At 41.8% G+C, this 14,370-nt stretch overlaps 1 protein-coding gene across 9 annotated transcripts in view; it reads right to left on the bottom strand.

Moving 5' to 3' along the window:
* The window catches only part of RALGAPA2 (Ral GTPase activating protein catalytic alpha subunit 2), a 320,907-nt gene that overhangs the window by 129,544 nt on the left and 176,993 nt on the right, over positions 1-14,370 (bottom strand). For all 9 annotated transcript variants that reach the window (XR_004178987.1, XM_021921290.2, XM_021921288.2 and 6 more), the window contains 5 exons: positions 12,947-13,055; positions 7,539-7,649; positions 6,118-6,186; positions 5,697-5,834; positions 2,170-2,353 (listed from right to left, as the gene is read on the bottom strand). Coding sequence is in view for 8 of the 9 variants with exons in the window: in XM_021921290.2 (XP_021776982.1) it covers positions 2,170-2,353; positions 5,697-5,834; positions 6,118-6,186; positions 7,539-7,649; positions 12,947-13,055 (611 nt within the window). In the remaining variant the exon portion in view is untranslated. The remainder of the gene's footprint in view (positions 1-2,169; positions 2,354-5,696; positions 5,835-6,117; positions 6,187-7,538; positions 7,650-12,946; positions 13,056-14,370) is intronic.

Genomic DNA, 14,370 nt, shown 5'->3' with positions numbered 1-14,370 from the left:
ATGTTTTAGGAATATATTCATGTGGGATGAGTATAAATTGATGACTTTAGGAAAAAAATTAATTTTATTATAAGACATATGAACTTACAGTAGGGAACAACAAAACAAATAGATTAAGAGTTGTTTCAATTACTTAATAAAAATAATTTATCATTGTGGGGGGAAAAGTAAAGCAGACATTGCAGTTAACAGACAGTAGAGCTCCAGAAATAAACAATTAAATGATTAAATAAATGGAGAACAAATCAAGAGAACAATGTGAAAATGAACCATGTATCAATCACCTCTAACACAACTCAAAACAAGAGTGTTGAGTCTACTCCACGTCAAAAATCTCAGAGTCAATAATGTATTTTAGGAACTTGGTCATTAAATCTTAGGTTCAAATTCCACCTCCCTTACTTCTGACTTGTACACACCCCTGCGAATATCCCTTAACCTCAGTTTGCTCATCTACAAAATGGAGCTAAAATCAGGACTGCTAGATTTTAAGCCCTTGCTCATGACTGTCACCCCCCCTCCCCCGTCTTTTTCATCCTCATCTCACCTTTCCCTTCCTGTCAGCTTGAACCTTGCTCCAGACTCTGTAGTGCTGCAAGCATACCTCTGGACCTTGGTCCTCCCTCACCTGGCCACTGCCTGCTGTGTCCTTCCTCCTTCCACCAAGGGCCTCACAAAAGGAGTCTGACTCAGGGATGTGATTGTCACTGCACAGGTCACCTGCTCATGTTAAGTGGCTTGACCCACCACTCTGGTGAAAGTGCTCTGGCAAAACCTACCACCAAACACCTAGTTGGGAAATAAAACAGCTCCTGTTTCATTCTCACCTTCCCTAAGCTTTCGGAAGCAACTAGCACTACTGACCTTTCTCAACTTCTTACCTGCTTTCTTCCTTGATTTGCTAGAAATGACTCTTTCTTGGTCCTTTTTCTACTTACCTGACTTTGCTTTCCTGCTGACATTCTTCACTCTGCTGTCCTTAAGGATGTTTTTGCCTACATGATTCTACTTTTGGGCCTAGGTTTTTAACTTGTGAAGTCCATAAAATTTTCATGGATGATCTAACACTTCACACCTACATCTCTTTCAATTTTTTTTTTTTTTTTTTTTAGATAGGGTCTCACTCTGTCGCTCAAGCTAGAGTGCAGTGGCACTGATCACAGCAGCCTTGACCTCACAGATTCAACTGGTCCTGTGCTCAAGTGATCTGCTCTCCTTGGCCTCCCAAAGTGACAGGATTACAGGTGGGAGCCACCAGGCTCAGCCTTCTTCTAATTTTTAGTGTTGAGACACCTGCAGATTCACATGCAGTTGTAAGCAATAATACAGAGAGACCTCAAATACCCTTCATCTCAGAGTAACATCTTGCATATCTATAGGACAACATCACAGTCAGGAAATTGACATTGATAATAATCCATCTATATTATTCAGTGTTCACCAGTTTTACATGCATGCATTTGTATGTGTGTGTGTGTGTGTGCTTGGTTCTATGCAATTTTATCATATGTATAGACAATATACCCACATTCTGACTCCCATTCCAAGGCCCAAAGCTGGGCTCTTATCATTCTGGGGAGAGGGGTGCTTAAGTAAGAAATACAGCAGGCTCTAAGTCCTGACAGTCCCTATATACTCTAAAATGGACTCTCTGCTATGAGCAGAGCAAATCTAAAACTGTAGCAAGTACATTTTCATCTCTTTTTATGATGCTCTTCTAACTTGGAACAATCTACGAGCTCCTTTCAACACCTGTCCACCCTGCTAAGTCTGGCTTAAGTCCTTCTTCATGGAAAGCCCTCATGGTGCTACCAGTCCACAATGAGTCCTTCTGGACTTCACTGTGTGTTTTCCATTAGATGTAAAGCTTCTTGAGGATAGAAAATGAGCCTTTTTTGTGAGTTCCAAGGATCTAAGACATACCTGTCTTGAATAATACAAAAACCATTTGAACTACTAAAATGGGAAAACAGCAGAGAAAAAAAAAATAGAAAAAAAGAAGAAACAAGAAAGGCAGAATTTGCCATCACAGAGGACTCCAGGAACTAGGATTTCAACTTCAACAACTAGTTTAAAAAAAAAAAAAAAAACTACAGCAAGCATGGCAAAAGGCTAAATCCTTCCTTTTCCTTCTCACAAGGTTTCATACTTGAAAGAATACTCACTCACCCTCTTCAACAGTCAGCAGGTTACCCAGTTCCGCTGATGAATGATACTGGACTGGCTCAGAGCTCTTCACATTTGCCAGTGGCAGGAAGGGGTCATAATCCGTGGATGACAAGTCAGCCAGGGTCAGTGTGTAGTGACTCTGTTGGGTGTATGTGCTTGAGCCACACACACAGCAGTGCAGAACCTGTGAAAACAGAGGCCATGTGCACCATGGATGCTACCCACCTCGTGTCCCCTGACAATCTGTCAAACTACTGTTGCACGTGACAGCCAGGACTCCTGCTTGGTCCTAGCTGGAAATGGAATGACCATTCTTAAATACATTCTTACTATTAGCAAATTTATTTTGCTCCTTTCATATCAATGCCAAGAAATATGTTCTCAAGGCAAAAGGAAAGTAAAAGTTAAAAAGTACTTATTCACATTCTGTGTGACTGCACATACCTAAGTCCCCCTCCTGTCCACCAAAGGTGGCACAGGTAGAAGGAACTAATCAGGGCATGAAGGGTAGTGGTGGGACAGGCCAACCATGGTGGAGGGTGGAATGAGCACAACAAGCAGAGACCATTAGTGCACGACATGAGTTTAAATTAGTATAACTCATGACACCATGAATTGTAAGGGCTAACTTAATACAATTTTAAAATTATTCTTATTTGGACAAGATTAGTTTCCTGAAAGTTCACTGGTAGTTTACAAACTGCAGTTGACTGAAGATCTATCTACTTACTCATTTGAGCTTTTGTACACATACAAGCCATGCAAACACAAATCATTTTGAATATGCTAAAATGCATAAATGAGGTAATGATTGTACCAGATTTCCCTTTTTAATCATAACTTCAAGATCATAAACTCCAAACACTGATTTCTATAAGAATCAAGGTAATACTTGAAAAACTAAGAAAACACCATTGGGTTAAATATATTTCTGTAAAGTAAATTCACTTTTAGATGACTAGCTTTGGTTTGCTGACATGGCAAGAGGCCTTGTGGTCAGGTACCCTTTGTAAATGGCTACAAAGTACCAAGAATTACAGTTGTCAGGGCAACCACTTGACTATGTCCTCTTCCTAGCAAAAAATGCAGTATAGGAAAATCCTTACGGCAGCTCTGTTATTCATTTAAAAATTAAGCTGCAATCACTGAGATAATTAATTTCTAGTAGCCAAAATGTAATAAACGTAGGAAGTGTACATTAAAACCACATGCTATGTGTAAACTAGCACAACTACTTTGGAAAATTATTTGGTGTTTACCAATAAGGCAGAATATATGTATTCTAGCAACTTCACTCCTAGGTAGACACCCAACAGAAATGCATACGTGTGTATACAAAAAAAACAAAAAACAAACAAAAAAAACCCCAAAACAACAACCCTAAATATTCACATTTTATGGGTCCAAAACTCTAAACTATCCAAATGTCTATGAACAGTAAAATAGATAAATGTATTGTGGTTTTTTCTGTGTAATACTATCTATTACCAAGAGTGAAAAATCTGCAACTATTCACAACAGTTTGAATAAATCACTAAAAAATAATGTTGAGCAAAAGATGTCAGACAAAAGAAGACATACTGTATGACTCAATTTGTATCAAGTTCAAAACAGGCAAAACTACTCTACTCTGTTACACAGGATAGAGGCTATCCCTGGACGTGTGTATGGGGCCAGTGGCTGGGGGAGGCACAGAGAAGGCTTCCAGGATGCCAGGAATGTTCTGTTTCCTGATCTGGGCTCTGATTTTACAAGCATGCTCACTTGGTAAAAATTCATCAAGCTTTCACTTACAGACTGGTGCAGTTTTCTGGAAGCATATTATACTTCAATAAGAAGTTTACTCTTAAAATACAAAACAAACAGTTATTTAGTAAATTTATGAATTTTTACTACGAGGTGACTTTTACAGTGATAAAGCAATTTTAAGAGAAATCTTTAAGAAAAGAAAGAACTCAGAAAAGAGATTTACATAAGTGATTGTGGCTAATGCAGTTGGTCCAAACCAAGCTCTGTACAGGTTTATAAGCCACAAAAATAACAGAAGTATCTAATGAATCCTAATACAGTTATTAAAATCTTTAACTACTGAAGAAACCGTTTAAGAATACACAAATACTTTTTAGTAGAATCTCAACCACAATTAGGTTTTTTTTTTAAAGTAATACTTTTAAAAATAAGGCAATAAAGTAATCAGTCTGTGACTTGGACTCTTCTTTTATTATTAAAGGTTTCTTAGTAAAAGATTAAACCACAGACTTTTCCCTCCATAACAGTAATTATTCAGTGGACATGCAAATGCTAAATGAACAGCCAAGGTTTGAGAGAGACTGTTAAGACAAATTATAGAAGGATATTATAAGCAATCCAGAGCAAAGGCCACCCCTAGTCATCAGTGTGTATGTGTGTGGGGGGAAGGGGTGGGGGGTTAACTAAGAATATTTTGAATATTATAAAAATGAAGATGAAGCTAATTACTTTGATGTGACATAATTCCTTAATTTATTTCTTAAGAATTTTTTAAGGCAAAATGATTACTGAGACCATTAAACCTTTTTCTTCCTTTGATAAACAGATATTGTCAAAGTAATGCTGTATACAAATAGTTAGATAAAAGAAATAAGACCTGGTGTTCTATAGATCAGTAGGATGGCTGTAGTTAACATTAATCAATTGTACATTTCAAAATAGCTAGAAGACAATAATTCCAGTGTCCCTAGCATAAAGAAAAGATAAACATTTAAGACAGACATCCCAATTACCCTGATTTGATTACGTGAATGTATCAAATTATCAAATGTACCCTGAAAATATGTACATCTAATATGTGCAACAAAAATAAATTAATTTTTTAAAAAGAAGTTATTTGCCCTAGGGAAAAAATTAATGTAGATATCCCTATAATATGAACAGTTCTTTCTTAAGTAGACATAGAACATGTTCCATGAAAATTGAAGAATTCTGACAAAACTGCAGTTGTTTAAAGAATAAAGATGATACTCATGTAAAATGCATACATCTTTAACTTAGTAACCACTGCTTCTTTATATCTGTTCTGCTTTCAGTCCTCAAGTTATTTACAATTTTTTTTTTTTTTGAGATGGAGTCTTGCTCTGTTGCCCAGGCTGGAGTGCAGTGGCGAGATCGCCTCTCACTACAAGCTCTGCCTCCCAGGTTCACGCTATTCTCCTGCCTCAGCCTCCGGGGTAGCTGGGACTATAGGCGCCCGCCATCACACCCAGCTAATTTTTTGTACTTTTAGTAGAGACGGGGTTTCACCTTGTTAGCCAGGATGGTCTCAATCTCCTGACCTCATGATCTGCCCACCTCGGCCTCCCAAAGTGCTGGGATTACAGGCGTGAGCCACTGTGCCTGGCCAAGTTATTTACTTTTTAAGAAAAAGTTTAGCCACCATAAATCCTTTTCAAAAGGGCAATGACAAATAAGTACATGCATAAGACATATTTTGGTGTTTCTCTGGCATATAAACCCACACTCCATTCCCCCAGACCCAGGTGGAGACTCACCCTGTAGATATAATCCAGCAAGGGGGCTCTGGCCGAATGCTGCTCCTCTAGGACTGCCGTGGACACAGGGTGGAGAAGGACACTCACGGGCAATGCCATGCACCAGTCCAAGAGGCAGAGTAGCAAGGACACAATAAACTGGAAGAAGAACATGCCCGGTAACTTATGCTGCAGTCTTTTAAACCTCACTACATGCAATAATAAGAGAATTGTCCCTACACATAGTATTCAGTGGACATGCAGGTGCTAGATAGGCAGGTAAGCAAGTAAATAAATAAACAGCATTTTCACAAAAAAGACTGTTAAGGCCAATAGAGAAGGATATTACAAAGGATATCACTAGTTGTAACATTATTTATCATTTTACCTTACATTAAAATTAAAAAAACTCTAGGAAAAACTTAGTTAATGTGCCACCTACCTTCTTGTCTGTTTCCACTGAGGAGTACTCTGCACTTGGTAAAAGAAAAGCAATTGTGGCCACAAGGATCTGCATAAAAGATAAATCCCCAATCAAACAGACAATATTTGTAAGCCTTTGTAAGCCCATGTTAGGAGTCCCACGATGGCCTTGCAACTAGCGCCAGCTTGGTGCCAACTCACCAAAGAAAGGTGATACAAAGCAGAGGGCCAGCTGTGTGGTGATCTTGAAAATTAGGAAAAGACAATGGGGTCACATCCAGTTTCTACTCTACTTTTCTGGTTGAAAAATTAGGGGGGAAGACAGAGAAAAGAGTATTTCTCTCTGCAGTCACATAATTCTGAACATCAGTTTCCACAGTTTTCATAGTGAAGTGAAAAAACACTTCCAAAAATAATTATGAAAATGCTCCCATTTTAGTTTTATTATAAATTACCCTAAGTCTCCACCTGCTGTCCTGGTGTAAACAGCACCCCTTTCATTCCCAAAAGCAGTTCCATTTAGACGATAAATTACATGGTCACCCCAAAACCCTACTTTCCATTTCAGAGCATTTTATGTTCCCATGTCCAAACTCCATTTCACTCTAGGTCACTTAAGGTCAAAAATCACTTGTGCCTTTTAATGTACCTCTGAGAGAACAAAGTGATCTTTCCAGGGAAATCTGTCTAGGGCTGAGAGAAAATAAATCAACATCACTTCTCTCTCCTTGTAATACCTCACGGGGACAAATCAAATTTCCTCGAAGAGTTACCACTGGATGTATGAGAACAGGGCATGTGTTAAAAGTGCAGCTATAAAACTCAGTAGAAGTGCCTTATCCCATGGACACCTATGAGAGTGAAGGTGCTTGCTTGTGTACAGGCGAAGCACACTTGGATGCAAGTGGCCTTCAGGATATGACTGTTGAGAAGATTCTTCCTATTCCTTCCACCCCTCTCTCCCACCAGTTACCCACACAGAGGTTATCATGGTAGCAATCTCATTACGGCCAGTAATCCTGCTAGGGCAGAAAGTGGGGTCCAGGGCTTTAGTCTGGGAGAGACTTCTGTTTTACACAACAGCCGCCCCCTCCACCCCTCACGGAGGGCATCATAACCAGCTGCCTACTCCTTGTTGGCACCATCCAAATTGCTCTTGATGAATGAAGCCCAATCTACAAAAGGTTTCTTTGTTGTGGTCGTGCCTGCCTTTCAAACTCCCCAAGTATAAGCCTCTGTCTGGAACACTGCTGGCTTCTTTACATAGTGCCTGAAATCACAGCTGAGAAGAACCAGTCTAACTTCATCTTAAAACGAGTGACTTGTGGCAATTTAATAGTCGGTTCTCTAACAATTATTTGAACATTTATAATTAATTAAATATCAAATACAATAAAAAGAAAATGCTTATGTTTTAGTATTACAGGAAAAAAGACTTACTTCTGCCATTTTCCGAGGCAGAGAGGTTTCAAACATCTGAAGTTTCTCCCAGTAGGAAACCAGCAACTGAAGCACATCGCAAGCTACCTGGGCCACGATTTTGTTGGGAAACTATAAAAGGAAACCACATCCCAAAGCAGACACATAACTTAACAGGTACATCATTCTTAAGGACAAAATAGTTACTTCTTCTCAGTTCCTTATAGATTACATTTATCTGTTTTGCCTCAAATTGATGAAAAATACGTCTTACTACCAGAGAGTTTAGACATCGTCACATCACCATTTTAAAACTGCCTCTTCTCTAGCCTCATTGTGTTAATTTACATAACGTTCTACAGGAACAAGAAGCTTTCATTTACTCATTTGGAAATTAAAACCATAATTTCAAATTTCTTATTCAGCTCACAGAAATCATATTTTTGACAAATAGAGGAAATTAAAACGTATCCCCGTACGCTGAACCTTTTACAAGGATTTTACTCATTCTCTCATTGATAAATCTTCACTGACAGCTCTGCAAGGTAGATGTTAAATAACATTTTACATATGGAGAAACAGGGATTAAATGGCTTTCTATCCTATGAAATAAAACCTGACATACATGTATAACATACTAAGAATGTGTAAAGTTAGAGTGTAGGAGAAGATAACTAAGGAATTATGGTATACTCAATTATTTTGAGTACGTTTCCTGAGGCTGGCATGCATCTCAACTCATCACCAAGGTCTGGATGCTTCCATTTATTGTGACGTACCATGTCTAAGGGCAGCACCTTAAAGGTCTTACTTTTTCATGCTGGGAGAGCATAGAAGGGACAAGGGCACCGTCTGCTTTTCTCCCTGGCCAGAACATGGGGCTATACCATTATCCATAACTCATTATGTATGGCAGGAAAAATTCGTCACTGACCCTGGTGTAGGGACACCTCACTCTAAGCCACATGAAGCAGACCATCATCAATGTTCAGTGCCTCAGTGACAAATGTATAGAATAAGGAAGAAGGGAAAGGTTTTTAATTCTACAGAATAAACAGTTACTGACTACCCCTACCTGAGAGGCACTAGCTAAACCCAGGGCTGTAGTAGTTGCACTCAGGGGCTCTTCACAACCTTCCCTGGCCACAGAGACCCCACATCCCAGACGATACAATTTCCACCAGCCTTGTTCCATCTCTCAAACACTCTGGCTTGCTTTGGCCCCATGGCCTTTGCACCTGCTCCTTCTAAACTTTGCTTGGAACACTTAATCCCTAGGTCTGCATGTGGCTTGCATTGTTATATCTTTCAAATTATGGCACAAAATGTCATCTCCTCCCTCAGGCCACCACACTGCCCTGAGAGCTGGGTGGTGGCCCACCCCCTCAGCTCTTCAGCTTCATCCTATTCCCCTATTAGATCTCCTTCATGGCATTACAGGCTATCAGAGCTGACCTTTTTGTCTGTTATTTCCTGCATATGTTCACCACTATATCTTTATTGCCTAGCATGCCCCCCTTAAGGATGTATGTGGTGTGCCTAAGGTGAAGATGAAACTCGGAGGGAGTGGGAGAACATGAGCGGGCACTGTGTGTGCTGCTGCTGCACCACAGTGGTAGAGTTACCAGTGGAAAGATAAGGCTGGCAAAGCTCTGAACTCAAGAAGCTGGAAACAGACAAGGGAAAATTCTGAGAGCCGACCGACAAGACAAAAAAGCTATGGGCAGAGAGTAGTGGGACATGGGGCTTGGGGGAAAACAGGCAGAGAGACGGCAACGTGGAAGGAGACGGCAACGTGGAAGCTGTTCCTGGAAGAACGCAGGGGGGATGTGGGGTCTCCTTCCAGGCATGGGTGGCAGGGCCCAGGCACCAAGGTAGGAAAGGTCGGTCAGATACAGGGGGCTGCAAGCAGGGTGGTGTTACTGACATGTAATGAAGGAGTGGGGAATGGTGGAGATGAAATAAGCCATTCATTTGCTCTCTCACTTCTCCAGCATACAGTCACAGAATACCGACAGAGAGCCATGATGAGCGCTCCAGCCTGTGGGCTGTACTGGTCAGCCTGTGCGTGGACAGATCCCACTGACAGTGGTATGAACAGTGATCTGTGGGGGCCAGTCTAGGACTGGTGACTCTGATCAGGAGGCTCCGTATTGGCAGGGTAAGCTGTGTGGGAGATGGACTTGGGTAGTGGGTGGGACAGACCATGGGCATTCAATGGGCGTTAAGGAAGTACAGCTGGCAGGACTCAAAGCCAGAAACAACAATGGGGTAAGGAGAAGGAGGAAAGTCAGTGATGTCTCAGAAGACGGGGTGGGAAAAGGAGCAGGGCTGGACAGCTCACAAGAGTTGGTGAGTATGGCTATGGCTTAGAACCGCCTCCCCCAACCACCCCATGCCCACCATCGATCTGCTACCCCACCATAAACAAACCAGCCAAGCAACGCCTCGCTGAGTGGAATGCTCTGCACATTCAAGGGCACACCTAGGTCACCTTTGCAGGGCATTTCGAAGGGTTCTTACAAGAGAGGTGGCACTGGCTTTACGTGGAGCCCGTAAAGCAGGAAGCCCTGCCAGGGCTTGCACTCTCCGCTACCCAAAAAGCAGGCGGAGGCTCGGCTGGCGGTGGGGCCGACGACCCCACTGCCTCCTCTTTCTCCATTTCTCTCCCTCCTGGCAGAACCCCAAAGCCTCCTAGAATCCCCTGTTCTCATAGTGGTGGCTGTTCTTCTTGTTCTTTGTAGCAACTCTTTCCCTTCCAGTCCTCAGTTAAAGGCTATATCCTTAGGTAAAACAACCCAGTTGCCACAGCAACATGGGAACTAGAGGCAGGGGAAGAGGGAAGTAGGGAGGGAAGTGTCCTCAGAGACCAGGACTTAAGTCAATGAGTTTCCTGTTATTAATAATGGTTAAAGACCCAACAACTTGGCTGCATCCTGATCCCTCTGCTTTCTTAGCAATTCAAGCTGGAGCCAGTTCTTTGACCTTCCTCAGTCCTCTTCCCTTTTACTGCTATCCAGAGGCGGGAGGATTCAGCAGGACAGTCTCTATGCTGTGCTGGGATAGCGGACAGAGTGAGAGCTCAGTATGTGGTAACCACATTGTTTTTCTGGTATCTTATATTTTCCCCCCAAATCATGAAAAGTTACAGAAAGATTATCTATCCTTCTACTCTGTTAGCAATTTCTATCTCTTTCCTGTATTATACAGAGATACACATATACAGTCACGTACCTCCTAACAATGTTTTTGGAAACATTTGGTAAGCACTGCAGATGTAACACTAGTCCCATAAGCTTATAGTGCCATATTTTTACTGTACCTTTTCTATGTCCAGACATGTTTAGATACCCAAGTACTCACCATTGTGTTCCAATTCAATATTCAGTTCCTACAGTATTCAGTACAGTAGTGTGCTGTATAGGTTTATAACCTCAGAGCAACAAGCCATCCCACAAAGTCCAGAAACCATCTAGGTTTCTGTAATACTCTTAATGATATTCACACAAAATGCAATCACCTAGTGACACTTTCTTAGAATGTATCCCCATCACTATGCGATGCATGACTCTGTGTGTCTGTGTGTGTCTATCTCCTTCAATCTAACACACCACTGAGTTATTAATAGTTTCTCCATGGAAGGAATAGAGATGGGGGAACCACCTTACATTAACTATATATATACCTCTAGATTTAAGAAAAATTAAAAATTTAAAAACAGATCTTAGAATTGAAAAAGGGTATTTAGAAATGAATTGGGATCTACATTGATATATAATTTATAGCCAACTTGTTTTCACTTTAATAAATTACATGTAAATATTTCTCCAAGGCTTTGGGAGTCAGGAGGTGTCCTACACACCTCAGTTGTGCAAAACTCCACACATGTGGCCAGAGTGTTCTGGGTTTGGCTTTGGCAAGCTCCTTTGGTCCCTAGTCAGCTCATTCACCTCATTTGTGAAGTGGAGGTGGCACTGACACTTCCCCTCACAGGGCAGCTCTGAGGATTAAATCTGCTGACAAAGGTCAGCGGTCAGCACCCTCCTCTGGCTGGAGGGGCACTCTTCTGTGATACTGTGGTTGGATAATTTTTCCATTCCTCATCACAGGGATCAGCAGCAAGTGTTTTTCCAGCTCCCATAATACAACAACCACCCCCACCTCCACTCCCAGGTGTTGTGGAGGAGAAATGGGGGAGGATGAAGCAATGGGGGTGGTCAGAGGGTGTACTTGGGGAACAGGAGGCATTGAGTTTGGTCAGGCAGGGGCCAGACGCCAAGCCAAGGGTGGGAGACAGCACTGGCTGGTCATTCTATGCGCAGAAGCAGATAATACACAAAGGGTGGAACAGCGACTGTTGCTGGCCTGATGGCGACTGTCCCAGGCATCAGCTGTAAGTGCCGTTGCTATTATAGCTGCGTGTGGCAGCAGCACAGAAGGGCACGCAGCAGCCTGAATGCTGGTGTTAGGTGGATGGATGGTTCAGGGGTTGAACTTTGGTTCAGTGAGGTGGTCATTCTAGGGCCTTGAATGCTCCTGCACCTCAGTTTCTCCACCAGTAAACTGAGGACACTTACCCCTGAACTAAAAACTTACATAAAACCCTCAGCACAGCGCGTGACAGAGACCAGGCACTCACTGGTTCCCTAAGGGTGATAATGGCAATGCTATTTATTACCACCATTTCCAAGCAGGACCCAGGAAAGGACCCAGCAGGATTTGAGCTTTGGCTTAGAGGCAGCCTAACAGCACATGTGAAAGCTCAAGCATGTCTTTAATGCCGCACAGATCTGCTTTTATTGCTGGTTCCATCACTTACACCTGTGTGGCCTCAGGCTTGTGACCTAATTTCTCTGGGCCTTGATTTCCTCTGGTATAAAACAGAAATTGCAACATCTATCTTGCAGAGCTGTCTTGAAGATTAACAAAAGTATTTAGAGTTCGCCATTACTCCGACCTAGTGTGAGTGCCCAGGGAATGGCAGTTCTTCTTCTCATTAACAGAACAAAGAGAGAAAGATGTCCTTAAAGTGCCCAAGATTCAGTCAGATGGTAAACACTGAGGGGCCTAAATAGAAGCTGTGGAGGTCTCTCCCAGGCCTGCTGAAGAGGCCACAGCACGAGACCCCACTCTCTTGTCACTCCCACCAACAGGTGACAGGTGTCCTCTTTGCAGCAGGAGCTTCCCAGCCACCAGAGGAACCCATCTGGCCACTGGTCCAGGAACCTCGAGACACTGGTGGCTGGGCTGCAGCTGCCAGCAGGGGAGCAGCCGTCGGTGCCCCTCCCGGGAGCCTCGCAGCACATGCAATGGGAATCACAATCCTTCTATCATTTGGGGGATAAAAAAGATGGGGCTAATTCAAACTCAAACTGTTAAATGCCTCAGATATGGCTTAATGTCCAATCAGCACCACAAACTGGTAATACCTTCAGAGTTACTCCTATCACATTGATGGCCTCTTTCACCTGAGGGTGGCTTGTACACTGTGCAAGCTCTTCACATATCCAGACCCCAAGGGAGCAAACAGCAATGCATCTTTTTAAAAAGAAGAAAACAGAGGAAAACTCTCATGAAACTTAATAAACTTTCTCAGTATTTTCAAATAACAAAACACTTTAAATCTATTTATACAAAATAGCAAAAATTGTAGATTTATTAGCAGAATGTCTTCTTGAAAGGAAAGATAAAGAATCCTCAATAGGCCAATTTTCAGGACAAACAGAAATATTGATAATGGTTTAGTACTTAAATATTTAATTGAATGGTATATTTTCTGTTAATTGTCACAGCCCATGTACCACTTAGTTTTGATTTGTTTTTGTTTTTGTTTTGAGACAGTCTCGCTTTGTCACCTAGGCTGGAGTGCAGTGGTGCGATCTCAGTTCACTGCAACCTCCACCTCCTGGGTTCCAGCAATTCTCCTGCCTCAGCCTCCTGAGTAGCTGGGACCACAGGCGCCCACCACCACAAAATAATTTTTGTATTTTCAGTAGAGACAGGGTTTCACCATGTTGGTCAGGCTGGTCTCAAACCCCTGACCTCGTGATCCACCCACCTTGGCCTCCCAAAGTGCTGGGATTACAAGCGTGAGCCACTGTGCCCAGCTTATCTAGCTTTGTTGAAACTAATAGGTTATTACATTTTACTGTTTCAAGATATTTTTGAGGAAGAATAAAAAACATAAATCTGAGGAAACTGCCAAAAATGGAGTTTGTAATTGTTTTCTTTACAGTAATATGCACAATACCTACCACAAACATAAAACAAATGCTGTATTTATTTTAAAGTATATTTAAATACAACTTTCAAAATAAATTTCACTGTTAATTCCTCTAAACAATGTGCTAGGACCAGATACTCTTTACAGAAAGCTGACCATGCCATATGCATTTCTATTCTGTTTTTAACTCCACAGAAATTTGGCCTTCTGAACTAAAAAGAGAGGAAGAAGAATTACCAAGACTTTATGATTTAGATGCAGTAGGTGTAGGAAAAAGAAGAAATCAAGGGTTTTCTCTAAATTTCTTAACTGAAAACCTGGGGGAATGGTGGGGCCATGTGGTGAGATGAAATCTGAGGGACAGTTAGCTCGGAGGCGGGGTAGGGGGGTCAGAAGCAGACTCAAGGGTGCAGTTATAGTTGTGTTAAAACATTCAAGTTGAGATGTCAAGTAGGCAGTTTAATATATAAGTCTGAGTATAAAAGGGGCTCAATGAAGAGGCAGATAAATAAATCAGAGGGAAGATGGTATTTAAAGGCTGATCAGAATAAGAGTACCCAGGAAGTCATACAGAGAATAGGTCCAGCCCTAAACCCTGAGTCACTCTAACATTCATCAGAGGTTAGGTAG

This window comes from Papio anubis, chromosome 16 (genome assembly GCF_008728515.1).
Source record: "Papio anubis isolate 15944 chromosome 16, Panubis1.0, whole genome shotgun sequence".
NCBI lineage: Eukaryota > Metazoa > Chordata > Mammalia > Primates > Cercopithecidae > Papio > Papio anubis.
This window is presented reverse-complemented; position numbering and strand designations above follow the sequence as displayed.